At 38.5% G+C, this 17,979-nt stretch overlaps 1 protein-coding gene across 2 annotated transcripts in view; it reads left to right on the top strand.

The window, feature by feature from the left end:
• The window catches only part of atad2.L (ATPase family, AAA domain containing 2 L homeolog), a 59,650-nt gene extending 45,129 nt beyond the window's left edge, over positions 1-14,521 (top strand). For both annotated transcript variants that reach the window (XM_041566629.1, XM_041566628.1), the window contains exons 22-28: positions 3,236-3,395; positions 3,495-3,617; positions 6,254-6,391; positions 8,293-8,652; positions 11,335-11,468; positions 12,806-12,934; positions 14,045-14,521. In XM_041566629.1, coding sequence (XP_041422563.1) covers positions 3,236-3,395; positions 3,495-3,617; positions 6,254-6,391; positions 8,293-8,652; positions 11,335-11,468; positions 12,806-12,934; positions 14,045-14,080 — 1,080 coding nt within the window. In that variant the 3' untranslated portion in view covers positions 14,081-14,521. The remainder of the gene's footprint in view (positions 1-3,235; positions 3,396-3,494; positions 3,618-6,253; positions 6,392-8,292; positions 8,653-11,334; positions 11,469-12,805; positions 12,935-14,044) is intronic.
• The last annotated feature ends 3,458 nt before the right edge of the window (positions 14,522-17,979 follow it).

Here is a 17,979-nt window from a genome sequence, read left to right as displayed (position 1 = left end):
ATGAACTTGAGTTTTTAGACCTTTTCTTGACTTTGAAAGAGACGACGATTGAGTACTCCCTTTTTCACAAAAGCACTGATCGTAACACAATATTGCATGAGAACAGTTGTCATGCTCCAGCACTTAAACGTTCACTTCCCTTATCCCAATTTCTTAAGAGTTTTGCGCAACAATTCTGAACATAGTAATTGCGAAACCCAACTGCTGCATATGAAGGAGAGGTTTCTGCAACGTGGGTATCTAATCAAAGATTTGGACAAAGCACTTGCTCTGGCTAGAGAGAGGTTTTAATTATAATACATTGTCCATCAATTAGTCAGGCCATACGGGGCAATTGGAATATTATCAGCAGATCCTAGATTGGAAACATCATGCTCTGATCCACCTTTGGTGGGTTATCGATGGGGCCAAAATTTGAGATTTGTTCGTTCTTAGTGATCCTGTGAACTGTTATGATAGAAAAAGCTCGTTAACCACATGGCTTCCAGCCAACAAGCCAGGATGCTTTAAATGTCCATGTCTGACATCAGGTACAACTTTCGTACATCCACATACTGGCCAAAGATATAAAATTCGCCATCACATTACATGTACTATGACACATGTTATTTACCTGATTACTTGTCCTTGTGGGTTGTCATATGTCGGCAAGACAGACTTAATGCTTAGATTGCGAATGGATGCCCACAGCTCGGCCATTAAGGTAGCCTTGAGACATAAAAAAACAACAAAACCAGTAGCAAAGCGTTTCTTAGAAGTGGGACACACGTTACCTACCTTTACATACATAGCGATAGATCATATCCCTATGCCCAAAAGAGGCGGAGACCGTTCCCGTTTATTGCTACGAGAAACATTTTGGATAAAAAAATTGGGAGCATTGTCACCATTTGCGCCTTTACCTGTTTTCTAGATGTAGACGGTAATCTTCACAAATAATACTGTTTGTAGTATTTGCACATTTATGTATTATGGATGCTCTTGGTGGTTCACTACCCCTTTTAACCTATGTGAGAATCTTACCTCAATGGGGGGGGGGGGAGTGAGGTCACCAAAAAGGTGGAGCAATGGATGTTTTCAATTTTGTAGGAAATCATTCATTAAAGTGGACCCGTCACCCAGACATAAAAATCTGTATAATAAAAGTCCTTTTCAAATTTTTATTAAAGCGTTCATAGCTGTTGTAAACTCATTTAAAAATATCAGCTGTCAATCAAATATTGCCTGCCCCTCCTCTATGCCTAGGCATAGAGGCGGGTCAAGCAATTACTTTCACTTTCCATTAGGCACTTCCTAGGTGTCACTGCTCTCCCTACATTCCCCCAGTTCTCTTAACCATTTAATTGTGTAGCCAGTACATGGGGATGGACATTAGGTCCCACATTCTGGTGCACAAACAAGTTTCTGAGATGATACAAGGCTTGTCTTAATAACAGTGTCCACAAAATGGCTCCTGCCTGCTTGCTATAATTGAGTCCCAGACTGATGGAAACAAGATTCAAATAATTTATACAGTGTAATTAAAATTCATTTTGCTTGACTAACATGATAAAATAGGATTTGAAATAATTTTTTTGGGTGACGGGTCCTCTTTAAGGTTGTGCATCTTGACACTAAACCGAAACGTTGATGCGATTGTAATGCTGCTACTTGTGTAAATAAACAGCAACTTTGAATGTAGTGTGTTCGATACTTTGTGTACTATGATACAAAAATTCCATCCCCTTCGAGTAAAGGTATGGCATTTTACTTTCAGGGTTGTCTCCCATAGACATTTCATCAAAATAATCAAATTTTTTAAAATGATTAATTTTTCTCTGTAATAATAAAACCGTAGCTTATACTTCATCCCAACTAAGATATAATTAATCCTTATTGGAAGCAAAACCAGCTAATTTAATGTTTACATGATTTTCTAATAGACTTAGGGGCACATTTATCAAAGGTTGAATTTCTAATTAATGTGATTTTTATTTATTTTTTTAAATCAATATACTCAAAAATTTGATTTGGGGGCTAATTTAATAAAACAATCTAATATCTAAAACTCAAACGAATAATACCGACTCGAAAACTTAATTGAATTTGACTTAACTCGAATTGAGGTTTTTCTCAGAAAAATGTCAGGAACGCTAGTAAACTCTTCACATTGGTCACTGGACCTTTCCCATGGACTTATACACAAACTCGCCAGGTTTAAGGTGACGCATAGTCTAATTTGAATTTTTAAAGTTGCATGGTTTGCTAAATCTCAAAATTTTTATTAAAAATTGAGTCGATTTTGAAATATTCACAATTTGAATTTGAGTTTTGACCAAAAAAAGAAATACGAAAATTCGAATTTTCAATTCGACCCTTAATAAATCTGCCCTCCAAAAGATAAGTAAACCTTAAAAATAAGTGAATGTAAAATTGATGAGGGGGCTATTCTAAGCACTTTTGCCATGTACATTCATTATTTATTTTTAATTCCAAGATATTAAAGGTTACATGCACTGTTCTCATCAATGAATTTTGTTACAACAGCGCCACCTGCTGGTCATTTTCTGACCAGTCTGACCACCAAGTAGTCAAGGAAGTTGTCAGGAGAAAGAAAGAGGCTGCTCTGATGTTTTTCTGGTTAGGAAATATTTGAGAAAGGTTTCTAATTGTTTTCCTAAGCAGAAGAACATCAGAGCAGCCTCTTTCGTTCTCCTGACAACTTCCTTGACTACTTGGTGGTCAGACTGGTCAGAAAATGACCAGCAGGTGGCGCTGTTGTAACAAAATTCATTGATGTTAACAGTACTTGTAACATTTAATATCTTGGAATTAAATAAATAATGAATGTACATTGCAAAAGTGCTTAGAATAGCCCCCTCATCCATTTTACATTCACTTATTTTTAGATTTTACTTATCCTTTAAGGTATCAAGTTCCAAATTACGAAAAGATCAGTTATATGGAAACCCCCAGGTCCCAACCTTTCTGGATAGTGGGTCCCATACCTGTAACTATAAAATATTCTGTGGTTTCCATATCTATGTTTGTAGCAAACACTGACTTTTCTGCTTTGCCAAGGAAAAAAGACTAAATATGGTTGTGCATTTTAATGGCTTTCAAGCTGTCTTCTCTGCAGTCATTATTCACATTTTGATGGCTATTGTGCCATATTAGAGACTCCATAAGAGTAAATTTTGTAGAGAATTAACGTTCTTCCTCTTGGTAAAGTGTCCATTTAACATTTTGTTTGCAGGTGCCCGATTATGTGACTGTCATTGCGCAGCCGATGGATCTCTCTACGGTCATCAGCAAAATCGATCTGCACAAATATCATACAGTGAAGGAATATTTAAAGGATATCGATCTTATATGTAGCAATGCTTTAGAGTACAACCCTGATAAAGATCCAGGAGGTGAGTTATTCCCTTTTTGCCCATAGTACAAGCTACTAACTACTTCACCCTATTCTTGTTATTCAGAAATTAACGGGTACTTTCTTCATTAAAATTCAGATCGTTTGATCAGGCACAGAGCATGCACTCTCAAAGATGCCACGTATGCAATCATTAAAGAAGAGTTGGATGAAGAATTTGAAAAGCTTTGTGAAGAAATCCAAGAATCTCGCAAGAAAAGAGGTATGGGAACCAATGGTTTAGCTTGCACACAGAACATTAATTAATAAAGAAATATGCAGGCATCCGGAAGGAAGACATTTACGTCCATGCAACATATGTAAACCCATTGATGTAGAAACAATTCATCATTACAGGAATATCCATTGTTGATAGAAACACGTATTCAAATGACCCAACAGCCAATTACCAAATCTGTAGCTAATATTGCCATTTAAAGGATAAGTAAACCTTACAAATAAGTGTTAAACTATTGAGTGTGCTATACGAAGCACAGCAATGTACATTCATTAATTATTTTTTTTAATTCCCAGATATTAAAGGATGCAAATTCTGTTAAAAGACCAGTAACGGCAACGGCAAACATTTTGTAAAAAAAAAAATTGTGAGTATGCTACAAAAAAGACGCCAACACATATTAAACTTTAAAATCAGTAAGTCTTTATTAAGAAATAACTGACCGAAACTCCGCTTCCGCTCCTCTTCAGAAACAGCGACAGGGTGACGATCCATCGGGCAGCGCTTAATTTCTCCTCCTTTGCTATCTCCTGTAAGGAAGGCAGGAAGGAGAAATGGAGCGCCGCACAATGGATCGTCTATCACCTTTTCTGAAGAGGAGTGCACTTAGTGACTTTAAAGTTTAATATGTGTTGGTGTTTTGTTTTATATTTTTTTTTTTTGTAGCATACTAACCAATTTTTTTGCTGTTACTGGTCCTTTAACATCATTGAATTTTTACAACAGCTCCACCTGCTGGTCATTTTCTGACCACCAAGTAGTCAATAATTTGTTAGCAGAAAAAAAGAGGCTGCTCTGATGTTCTCGTTAACGTAATCTAACGTAATATAACGTAATCTAACGTAATCTAACATAATCTAACATACCATAATAGCCAGAACACTACTTCCTGCTTTTCAGCTCTATAACTCTGAGTTAGTCAGCGACTTGAAGGGGGGCCACATGGTACATTTCTGTTCAGTGAGTTTGCAATTGATCCTTGGCATTAAGATCAGATTGAAAAGCAACAGATATGACCCATGTGGCCCCCCCTCAAGTCTCTGATTGGTTACTGCCTGGTAATCCGTGTAAACGAAGAGAGCTGAAAAGCAGGAAGTAATGTTCTGGCTATTATGTTAGACATCCAGTCACTCCATCCTTTATATATTGGCTAACTAACTATATTAGAAACATTTTTTTATTTTGCACAGTTTATCTATCTACCCAGTTTTTATTTTCACACTGAACAATTCCTTTAATATCTTGGAATGAAAAATAAATAATGAATGTACATTGATTTGAATGTAGCACTCATCAATTTTACTTATTTTTAAGGTTTACTTATCCTTTAAATGGCAAGCAGACTGAATTGTACACTGAAGTGAACTGTTTGATTTTTAAAGTAGTTAAATGCTTACTGGGGACAGTAGCTGACTAGTGCCCACAAACTGGACGGTTATTGATGATAATATTGACTTTTACAATCTATTTTTGGATGGGGGAGTGTTGTAGGTGCAAATGGGGATACATGTTTTTTTGTTGAAAATCTTGCTGCATACAGAATTGGCAAGTAGCCATAATAAAATGGTTCACTTAAGGGGCTTGAATTTATATGAAAAGCACAATTTACTTTGCCAAATAAAATACCTTTATCACATTGTTGCGGTATAATAGTATCATGTCCGTATTACAGGCCTTACCCTGCCCTTAAAGGGGAACTGCCATGGAAATGAAAATGTAATATAAGCTTGATCATACTGAATTAAGAAACTTTCTACAAACAATCAATTAAAAATTCTGCATCATTGCTGAAATAATAAAGTTCATCTTCACTATTCCTCTCGCAGCATCTGTTTCTCTTCATCCTTTCTTCATGCAGCAGTTGGGTGTCCAATGAATGATCCAATATATCTTATAGGGGGGCTTCCTTTCCTGACAGATGTATTAGAGCTCACTTAAATAACTGATTCCAGTACAAACAAAATAACTGCCTTTTGCACATATCCTGCATGTAGAGAGACATGATTTCTGATGATTTTAATAGAATGAGCTCTAATACATCTTCTAGGCAAAAGAAGCCCCCCCTATAAGATAGCTCTCCAGTTTGCAGTTTCTGCAATCTGGTTGCTAGGGTCCAAATTACCATAGCAACCATGCACTGATTTGACTGTGAGGCTGGAATATAAATAGAAGAGGCCTGAATAGAAAGATGAGTAATAAATATGTAGCCTTACGGAGCTTTTGTTTTTTAGATGGGTCGGTGACCAATTGAAAAGTTGCTTAGAATTAGGCATTCTATTACATACTAAAAGTTAACTTAAATGTGAACCACCCCTTTAATGCGACTGTACTGACTGCCAGTTATCTAACTTATATTCTTCAAGACAATGACCTCTATAGACCAATGACTGATATTACATAAATGGTAACCCATGTTACAAATTATACAGAAAGTCTTTACAAAGTAACCTACATAATACTTTTAATCAGAGAAGTATAGTGTAATGTATCAATACAAAGAAGCAAACGGGTTTTCTGATGTTCTCTTACTGAAAGCAAGAAAATGTGTGACTAAAAATGTATTGGTTTTCAAGTGTAAGTTGGAAAATGAAGTGTAACCTGATCGTTTTTTCCTTTCAAAGGTTTTTGTGCTTCAAAATATGCACCATCTTATTACTATGTTCTGCCAAAACACAATAGCACTGCAGATGGAAAGAAAGCCGAAGCAGAAAAGACAGGGCAGTCATCAATACCCTTGGCCGCCAGCACACCAAGTGCAGGTACGTTGTTAAACTGTCATTCTTCACCTGCAGGCATCTAAATGTGTTTTAACATTTTCTGGTTTAAAAGAACCTAGAGATGGTCAAGAATGGTGTCTGTCTGGAGTATGAAGCCTTCGGGTAGGACTTCACGGCGACTTCGATTCTGTCTAGGGATGCACCGAATCCAGGATTCGGTTCGGGATTCAGATTCGGCTGAATACTTCTGTCCGACCGAATCCTAATTTGCATATGCAAATTGGGGGCGGGGAGGGAAATTGTGTGACTTTTTGTCACAAAACAAGGAAGTAAAAAATGTTTTCCCCTTCCCACCCCTAATTTGCATATGCGGATTCGGTTCGGTATTCGGCCGAATCCTTCATGAAGGATTCTGGGGTTCAGCCAAATCCAAAATTCGGTGCATCCCTAATTCCGTCGGATCCGATGCTGGGCGACAAAACGCATACATCATTTTTGTCGATCCGACGGAAACGCATCGAAGTCGGCCGTGTAGTCCTACCCAAAGAGTAACAAAGGCTTTTTAATTGAATCCCTGGATGGTGCTGTCTGCTACACTTTATTTTGGAAGGTCAAGAATGGGATCAGTCATGCAGCATGCATGTTCGAGTTCCTTAAACAATGTTTTGTTTTTTTTTTTATTTTAAGGTTTTTTTTTTGGGTTTTTTTCAAACAGCATACATTTATGCTGGGAAGAGGTTAATGATTTTAATACCATTACATGTGTTCCTTGAGAATTCATACAACTTAATACTGTTTTGTTTTTTTTTAGTTTTTTAAGTTTTAATAATGCTGTGTGGGCAGTTATCTCCGTTAATCATGCATAAAGTTGCCATTGCACAAACAGGCAGCACATCAGCATGCAAATTCTTTATTTCAGCTATTCATTATTTATATATGCTCCCTGTTCTTTTGCTGGAAGCTGTTGTATAGGCCAGTAAGTAGCACACACAGTAATTTTTAGCTGTGCAGGCTAATTCTTAAAGGAACAATAACACCAAAAAATTAGGGATACCCGAATCCAGGATTCGGTGCAGGATTTGGCCATATCCTTCTGCCAGGCTGAACTGAATCCTAATTTGCATATGCAAATTAGGGATTGGGAGGGAAATCACGTGACTGTCACAAAACAAGGAAGTAAAAAATGTTTTATCCCTTTCCCACCCCAATTTGCATATGCAAATTAGGATTCGGTTTGATATTCGGACGAATCTTTCACAAAGTAATCAGTGCATCCCTACAAAAAATTAGTAAATTAAAGTAATTAAAATATAATGCAGTGTTGCCCTGCACTGGTAAAATTAATGTGTTTGCTCCAAAAACACTACTATAGCTATATATGTATAAGGGGCAAAGTAAAATATCCAGCGAGAAATTGCAGCAAAAAAATAAAACTGCTTGTCGCTGGTCTGTGCGTGCCATGGGTTTTTTAATTTATTATCAGAAGTGGCCAGGAACTTGTATATAAACCTTTATATCACTGTGAAAAACAGAAATTGAGAAATTAAGATTTTTTTTTTTGTTTGATTCTTTTTTTTTAAATTAAGTCTAAGGGAAGGACTACTGTTTTCAGTGCGATCCGACGCGTTGCAACAAAACGCATGCGACGGAAACAAGGTGAGAAATTTGGATGAAGTTGCAGCGTTGATCTGACACGACTGTCAGATGCAGATGCTGCACACTGCGTCTGCATCCGACAGTCGTGTCTCATTGTATCAACGCTGCGACTTCATCCGAATTTCTATCTCTTATCTTATTTCCGTCGCATGCATTTTGTCGAAGCACGTCGGATCGCACCAAAACCGTCTGTGTAGTCCTACCCTAATATGTACTATAAAAGTATTCTGTTCCTTTCTAAACGTGTAGGTGAAAATTGATAATTCTTTCATTAATGTTCTTTATAGCTCAACCTAAAAGGAAACCCAGGAGAAAAAGCCGGTGGAGTTCGGGCAACTGTTCTAAAAGAAAGAGGCTTCTCCCATCTTTTAAAAATGAAAACGAAAAAATCGATGAAGAGGCTGAAAGTGAGGTCGACCAGGAAAATCCCGAATCAAGCCTTGACCATACAGAGCTTGAATTGGACTCTTCCGTTGATGCGTGGAATGAGACGCTAGCAGCAGACAATCATGCTGAGAACCTGCCAATGCAGACTGGAAAAGCCACTGTTAATGCAGAAGATCCCACATCTACAGCACCTGAAGAGCCAACAAAAAAACAAGCAGAGACTGTCCAATCTCCAGCTGTAGAGAACAGCGAATCAGGCGGTATGTAGCATCAGCTCTATTTCCCTAAAATGTATCTGTATTTATAGACTGTCTTGCCTGTTGTTTTCTTAATCAATTGAATTTAAAATGCGTAAGGCTTGCAATGGCGCTGTCATAAGTTAATTTGATTGCGGGCAAGTGTATTTTAAAGGGGTTGTTCACCTTTAAATTAACTTTTAGTATGATGTGGAGAGGGATATTGCGAGACAATTTGCAATTGGTTTTTATTTGTGGTTTTTGAGTTATTTAGCTTTTTATTCGGCAGCTCTCCTTTTTGCAATTTCAGACATTTGGTTGCTAGGGTCCAAATGCATTGCAATAGCAACCATGCATTGATTTGAATTGAATAAGAGACTGGAATATGAATAGGAGAGGCCTGAATAGAAAGACGAGTAATAAAAAGTAACAATACATCTGTAGCCTTAAAGAGCATTTGTTTTTTTTTTTAGATGGGGTCAGTGACCCTCCTTTGAATGCTGGAAAGAGTCCGAAGGCGGCAAATCATTAAAAATTATAGAAAATAAATAGACTAGGTGGCCATAGACTAGGGATGCACCGAATCCACTATTTTGGATTTGGCCGAATCCTTTGCGAGAGATTTGGCCAAATACCGGAGATAATCCTAATTTGCATATGCAAATTAGGGGTGGGAAGCAGAAACATTTTTTAAGTCCTTGTTTTGTGACAGTCACGTGATTTTCCTCCCCGTCCCTAATTTGCATATGAAAATTAGAGTTCGGCCGGGCAAGGGATGTGGCCGAATCCTGCTGAAAAAGGCAGAATCCTGGCCGTATCCTGAACCTAATCCTGGATTCGGTGCATCCCTACCATAGATGCACCGATAATATTGTACAAAAAAATTTCCGCACAATATCCAGTGTGTGTATGACCGATATCGGCAGAAGACTTGGTTATTGGTCGGCTTGTCAGTCCAGCTAGTTGTAAAATTTTGATCGGGTTCCTTTGAAGGCACCTGAACATCGGCCAGTGCTGAATTGTCAGATACGGGTAGAATTCTATTGTTTCTATCTGTATATCTGACGATTCAGCTCTACACGTATTGAAACAAACTGTTTTCCCTGGAAAGATCAGAACTGTAGCGTGTGGCCACCAACACTGCCTTTTCAAGCAACTGTTTTACAATTTTAGTGCAGCATATTTTAGAATCACTCCATCTATTGGCATAATCCACAAGTGACAATACAGATCCATGATAAAAACATCCAGTTTATATAAACTGCAGAATGGTCACAAGGTTTACTCCAATACACTTGCCTGTGTCCATAGACACTATTTATATCCATAATAAATGCTTCTGTAAAAAAGCAATTGCTGGAATATGAAATCTATATCTCAATTAAAGGGGAAGGAAACCTAGTCGGCGCAAACCCCCCGTCCCCCCTCCCGTGTGTTGCCCACCCTCCCTCCTCCCCCCTGGCCTACCCTTCCCGCTGGGCAAATGCCCCTAACTTGTTACTTACCCTTCTGTGCAGGTCCAGTCCAGGGAGTTCACCGACGACATCTTCTTCCACGCGATCTTCTTCCTGCTTTGAACGGCGCATGCGCAGTAGGATCATTTCACCGGTACGATCTACTGCGCATGCGCTTGACTTTTTGCGCATGCTCAGTAGATCCAAACCAGCGAAATGATCCTACTGCGCATGCGCCGTTCAAAGCAGGAAGAAGATCGCGTGGAAGAAGATGTCGTCGGTGAACTCCCTGGACTGGACCTGCACAGAAGGGTAAGTAACAAGTTAGGGGCATTTGCCCAGCGGGACGGGTAGGCCAGGGGGGAGGAGGGAGGGTGGGCAACACACGGGAGGGGGGACGGGGGGTTTGCGCCGACTAGGTTTCCGTCCCCTTTAAGGCCACGGGGTTCCAAAGTTTCCAAGCGACCTATCGACTTTGCTGCATCCTTTACTTGTTTAACCCTATGGCCTCTGGCATACATTTGGGACCCTGTCAAGTATTTAAGATTTTAGCTATTGAAACCCCCACCATGCCACTTTTATGAGAAACGTGACACTTCTTGGTCCATCGTAATAGCCAACCTGAGCAAAGAAACGTTGGTGAGTGGTGACTGTTTGAATCTCTCTGAGAAACATCTCTTGCATACTCCTTGTGCACAACTACTAGTCTTAGATACCATCCAGTGGAGTCCTGCTACGTGGCTCTGGTTTGTAAAACCCAAATCAGCAACTTGCAAATTTACCGATCCAACCTTCAGCCGCCATGAAAATGGAAGTCATGTTGTAGCAAGCCTACAGGTCCAAAGTAAAGGGTTGTTGGTGATCTATACAGCTGATGAGAAATTGATTGTTCTGCTTCCAATTAAGTTGCTCTGTGCCAACAACTCCACTGTGTCAGTAAATCAAAATAGTTAAGGAAGGAGATCTCCAGCAGACTCTAAGCAAAACTTTTATTCCAGGTTGTGGTTACACAAAGCCTACAAGTCCTACATGCAGAATACCTGCTATTTTGCACATAACCTGCTTGTACCCAACCTGATGCAGGACTCTACCACCAGCCAGTGACTCCCATTAGACTATTACCCTAGTATTTAGTTATAAATATAAAAAAAAAAAATGTACACTAATCAAAAGAATGTTAAAGTACACTTATTCACATTGGAAGTGGCACTCGTATCGGTCTCACTTTTACGGATGTATTCTAAATTTATAGATGTGCGTTTTGTGCGCATGACCCGTGGAAGACAGCTTCAGGTTGAACAGCAGCATTTGGTCAGTGTTGAAGAAGCCATGGCATTGCTTTCGGAACCAACCCCGGTCTTGTATGTTGATCATCAGCAACTTAAGGCAAGTCTAAAATATTCTGACTTATTAACTGTGCATACATGAATACCTTGGCTGCTTCTGTCAAGGTGGCACAATCCTCCCATTGATTGTAGAACAAATGATAACAGAGCAGCCTATCTTAAAGGTGTTCTGTCATGATTTTTATGCTTTACTTTTTATTACTAAATACTGTGTCCATTGCAAATAATTGATTCTACCATTTAAAATGTTATTCTTGAACCAATAAATGTTTAATATTGGTGTGTAGGCAGCCATCTTGGGTCATTGATCATGAGCTTTCAGAAAGAGCCAGCACTTCATGATGGAACTGCTTTCAGACAGTCCTTTTCTCCTACTCAGTGTAACTGATGGAGTCGCAGTGGGACTTGGATTTTTACTATAAAGTGCTGTTCTTATATCTACCAGGGAGCTGTTATCTTGTGTTAGGGAGCTGCTATCTCTTTACCTTCCCATTGTTCTGCTGCTGGGGGGAAAGGTAGGGGGCTGACATAACTCAAACTAGCAGTAAAGAGTGACTGAAGTTTATCAGAACACAAGTCTCATGACTGAGGGAACCTGGGAAACTGACATGTCTTGCCCCATGTCAGATTTCAAAATTAAATATAAAAATATGAAAAACTTATTTCACTGCAGAAGTCTGCTGGAGCAGCACTATTAAAGGAAAACTATACCCCCCAAAACAATGTAGGTCTCTAAAAATATATTGCATAAAACAGACCATATGTAAAACCCTGCTTCATGTAAATAAACCATTTTCATAATATACTTTTCTAGTAGTATGTGCCATTGGGTAATAATAAAAATAATAGGGCTGCCCCCTGGAATCATAGGATTCACTGTGCACACAAACAAACCATACATGTTAGGTCATGTGAGCCAATTAACAGACAGAGTTGTGTCTTTTGCTTCCACACTTCTTCCTGTTACAGTTAGAGTTGCAGTATTTCTGGTCAGGTGATCTCTGAGGCAGCACAGAGACCATCACAAAATGGTGGCTCAAGGCAAGAGATGTAAAAGGGCAATATTTATATTAATATATATACCAGTTTGGTAAGATTCTGTAATATGCCACTTAATTTGATATAAACTGTCTATTGCTTAAATAATCATTTTGGGGGGTTTCCTTTAAATGATACATTTTGGGGGAAAAAAAGTTTTCCCATGACAGAATCCCTTTAAGGATGATGCATCCCTCAGCCAAGTGCTGCTGACTGAACTAGCCAAAATATCAATAGCAGTCCACGAAAGCACTCACGGCCACGATCATCAAGTATCTCTCTCTCTCTCTCCAATTCTTTTGGGTAACAAAAACATAATCCTTGTTTCACTTTTTGCAGAATCTTCTGGACAAAGCTGTCGAAAGAAGCGATGACTATAATGTATTTCAGCTGGAAAAGATGTATGCCTTACTCAGCCAGTGTATATACAGACATCGCAAGGACTACGATAAAACGCTGTTAATAAAGGTAGATTACAAGTGGAAGTCTTTGCTATTAAAGGGGAAGTAATGTCAAAAATAGTATAAGGCTAGAAATGCTGTATTTTGTATACTAAACATAAACTTACTGTATCCCAAGCCTAATCAAACAAATGATTTATGCTTTTAAAGCCACAGGGGGTCACCATCTTGTAACTTTGTTAAACATCTTTGCAAGACCAAGACTGTGCACATGCTCCGTGTCGTCTGGGCTGCTTAGGGATCATCATCAATTCTCAAAATAGCACAATAATATCTGCCAGAAGCTGATACAGCAAGACTGATTAATAATCAGAATATACAGACTGCACTGGGTCCTGTGTTGTCATGTAATCTAATGTGGATTTTATAGTTTGTGTATTGTTTAATACAAACTTTCTCCAACTCTGCAGAACCAGTGGCTGCAGCACAATAATCCTCCAAATAAAATCCCAGTTTATCTGTTTAAATCTGGCTCCATGATCTTTGTCCTGCAGCTGGAGTTGGAAACAGTAAAGGGGAAGTAAAGGCAAAAATAAAATCCAATACAAATCTCTACAAGGAAACAAACAAAGCTGCTTGAGTTCTGCATGGCTGGGAAGTAAGGCAGGGGCTCCCCCTGCTGTTCATAAGTATGATTGTTTCCCTGCTCAGCAGTTAGGGACTGTATGACAATTACTATCCACAGCAGTAAATGAAAGGGGAATTTCACTGCATACAGTCAGGTTTCTTATAAAAACAGTACACATTTAATTCAAGTATATTGGAGATAGGTTTCTTTTTCATTAAAGAAAGTAAAAATTCAATTTTTATTTTTTGACTGTACATGCCCTTTAATTTAAAGCATTTTGTTGAATTTAACTGCTACAAGGTGGCATTCCAGAGTTACAAGAAATTACAAAAATATAGATTGGTGTGCTCCATTCCCTCGACCACCTAGTGGCAGTTGCCTTTCTTCTGGTCTTTGTAGTTGAAAGAACTGGAGTGTTATGAAAAAGGTATATAAATCACAAAGTTTTGGATGTTCAAGAGCAGAGATTGCCTCTCGAGTAGGAAAGATACAATTGAAGGCTATAATATATTTTAGTCTGATATATCTCTATATATATTTGTTTTGCAGGAAATGGAAGACGAAATAAACCGCTTCAAAAAATGAAATATATGGATTTTACCTCACTTGACCTGCCAGATGTGATCTATATAATATATTCAGCTTAAATGTTCTATTTACTTGTAAATATTTTCATTGAAGATGTATTATTCAGATACCCAGGCAATAACTGCTTTTTATACTAATGTGCTTCTCACATTTGTATATCACCCTCCTCCCCTCTTTTATATGGATTCTTTAAGTATAAATATTAGGGGGAAAAACTGTAAATACAAAGCTGTGCCAATGAGTTTGTCTTCAACTTCCAGGATAGTGGGTTCTTTTGTGAAATCTTGTACATCTCACTTTGGCAGTGCTTGTTCTCAATATGGTATATTGTCCTTAAAATAGTCTTTATTTGTGACAATCAGTGTAATAAGAATATGGAATCGCCGATGCACCTCCTGCATAACTGGCTGCTTCTCTAAATAAACGGCTAAAACAAAAGGGGCTTGTTTTTTTTAATTTTTTTTATTTATTTATAAGGTATGGGATCCGTTATCCGGGAACTTGTTATCCAGAAAGCTCTGCATTACGGAAACGTTCTCTCCCATAGACTCCATTTTATCCAAATCTTTTTTTTTATTAATTTTTTTTTGTCTTTAGTTATTTATTTTTTAATTAAAGGTTATTTTTATTGTTTTAATGTATTAATAATGTAGTGTATAGGAAAGCGAGGAAAGGAGAAGAGCTGGAGAGTAGCCAGTCAATGCACAGTTGTGGCTGGTGAGTCTAGCCAAGGAGACCAAATATTTTCAAACTTCATCGGGCATACTCTGGTATAGGTATGTTTGTATAGTTCCAATTGTGAGTTAATTAGTGTAATCCATTTGCGGATATAACTCAAACTTGCAGTAAAGAGTGACTGAATTTATCAGAACACAAGTCACATGACTGGGGGAACCTGGGAAACTGACATGTAAAAATATGAAAAACATATTTCACTGCAGAAGTCTGCTGGAGCAGCACTATTAAAGGAAAACTACACCCCCAAACAATGTAGTTATTTTTTAATTAAAGGCTATTTTTATTGTTTTAATTAATTAAAAATATAGTGTATAGGAAAGGAGAGAAGAGCTGGAGAGTAGCCAGTCAATGCACAGTTGTGGCTGGTGAGTCTAGCCAAGGAGACAAGATATTTTCAAACTTCATCGGCATCCTCTGGCCAAATAGGTACATTTGCATAGTTCCAATTGTGAGTTAATTAGGGTACCGTATATACTAGAGTATAAGCCGAGGTACCTAATTTTACCTAAGAAAACTTATTGACTCTAGTATAAGCCTAGACACAACTACAGCCCTGTCTCCCAGCAGCGCACATTCCGCCAAAGCGACCCCCCCCAGTGATCAACCGGACTTCTTTTCAAAGTTGATGGTGACAAAGAATTGCCAAACGGATTACTGTGTGCATTGTCCCACTGTCCCACTACAATGTGCAGAGGGTGCTGTGTGATATTTCAATCACTGTTAATCTTTCGTATAACCAACAGAGGGCGCTGTGTGATATTGCCATCACTGTTAATCCTTCATATAACCAACAGAGGGCGCTGTGTGATATTGCAGTCACTGTTATTCTTTCATATAACCAACAGAGGGCGCTGTGTGATATTGCAGTCACTGTTATTCTTTCATATAACCAACAGAGGGCGCACTGTTATTCTTTCATATAACCAACAGAGGGTGCACTGTTATTCTTTCATATAACCAACAGAGGGTGCTGTGTGATATTGCAGTCTCTCCCCAAGTGAACTGTTGGTATAGGAATGATTAAAAGTGACTGCAATCTCAGCTACTGCCCACTGACCCAAGTATAAGCCGAGGTAGACTTTTTCAGCACATTTTGGATGCTGAAAAACTCTGCTTATACTCGGTAATCCGTTTGCGGAGTGATGGAGTTGATGGTCCCATCCAGTGTAAAGCGATGGTTTTTTTGGCATAGAAGAGAAGGAGTCTCATTAATTGTCTTGTGTTTATTCTGGGCACCAGAGAGTCCAGGAGGCCTAACAAGCAAGTAGCCGGGTTGAGTATTGTAAGTCCAGTTCTGCAAATTCCATAACATTCTGACAGAATTTCTGAATGCAAGGGCAGTCCCACATAGATATATAAAGTTAGCCGTCTGAGCTTTACATCTCGGACAGTTAGGTGAGTCACATTTCTTCATAATATACAATTATTGTGGAGTAAGATAGGTCTGATGCATAATTTTAAATTGTATGAGTTTCTCTTGTGCTTACTAAGAGTTGAAATAAAACTATAATTTCTTTCCAATCGTCTGGCTCTAGTTGTACCCCACTGGGTTCCCTTTTGCCATGGGTCATACCTTTTGGTGATTAAAAGCTTATAATTTGAGAGCAATTTAGATTTGATTTCTTTTCACTTTAATAATAAAACTAAACACATGGGATCCATTATCCTGAAAGCTCTGCATTATGGAAATAAAAACATTAGAAACCTTTCTCAAATCTTTCCTAAGCAGAAAAACATCAGAGCAGCCTCTTTCTTTCTCCTGACAACTTCCTTGACTACTTGGTGGTCAGACTGGTCAGAAAATGACCAGCAGGTGGCGCTGTTGTAACAAAATTCATTTATATTAACAGTAAATGTATCCTTTAATAACTTGGAATTAAATAAAAAAATAATGTACATTGCAAAAGTGCTTAGAATAGCCTCCTCGTTAATTTAACATTCTTATTTTTAAGGTTTACTTGTCCTATAACTTGATGTTTTTAGGGGTTTTTTCGCACTGTTTTCCCGCACCATTTCCCATAGATTGCCAAGCACTGACAGAGAGCTCCGTTATGACTTTTTTTTTTTTTCCAAACTGACTGTGACATTAGCCATATACTGTAAAGACAAGCAATGTGACTGCAATAGGAGCAGGGACAGGTATGAACAAGACTTACTTCAACAACTGATGTTGAAGGGCTCTGCAGCTTGGGCAGCTTTGTCGCAAATGGTTTACTTGCTGAAGACTCCAAGACAACTGTCTAGATCAGAACTGAATGGACTAACCTCTCTAACACATGGGTGCAAACACTGTAGTGTACGTTATAGGGGGGGGGTAAGATGGAAAGCTATGGATAGAAGAAGGGATAGATGGTCGGTGTCTATAGCATGAGAATAGTTTGGTTGGAAGTTGACTATAGATAGAATGAGTAATATATTGTTAAAATAACAGATGGGGAGATATAGACAAAGAAATATGCACAGTATTAAGACATTTAGTTGTGCAAAGTCCTCTGATCGACCAATGGTGTGAAACGCGTCAGGAGGGAGAGTGGCTGAGATGAGGTATGCAGACAGGAGAAGATAATTTGGTGACTTTGCACTAATGTCTTAAGTGAGCTACTGTGCCTATTTGATCATTTGCCAAGTGCTTTTGGACCCTGGCATAGTACTCACCCAGAGATGGCATATATCCATCATGTATTGGTTATAAATAGAGTGAGGGATGGTTAGAGAGAAAGATACAAAAGGTGACTAGATGATGGGCACAAGTAGAGTGGCCAATGTACAGAGAAATAGATGGATAGATAATTGGAATATAAGAAATTAAAAGAAGGGTGAGAGAGGGAAAGGTGCTAAAGAGACAAACATAGGTATTTGTTGAATGACAGTTACAAGAACAGCATCATGACTGGCAATAGGTTAGAGAAGCAGATTGATAAGGAGATATGGACAGAATGAGAAAGAGATTTGTGTTATAACATAGAGAACGGGGGAAACGTGTTTATATATAGAGAGAAGTAGACAGATGATTGAGTGAGGGACAGATGGACAAAAATTATATAGATGCTGAATAAGGGTAACATTTGAAATGGCTGAAGAGACAGGTAGAGAATGATTGCTTGTAAAGAAACATGGGTAGGAGAGATGGATAATCCAGGACAGCTAGGGTTGCCATC

Source organism: Xenopus laevis, chromosome 6L, assembly GCF_017654675.1.
Source record: "Xenopus laevis strain J_2021 chromosome 6L, Xenopus_laevis_v10.1, whole genome shotgun sequence".
NCBI classification, from domain to species: Eukaryota; Metazoa; Chordata; class Amphibia; order Anura; family Pipidae; genus Xenopus; species Xenopus laevis.
Note: the sequence above shows the minus strand (reverse complement) of the source record. Positions and strands in the feature narration are given on the sequence as shown.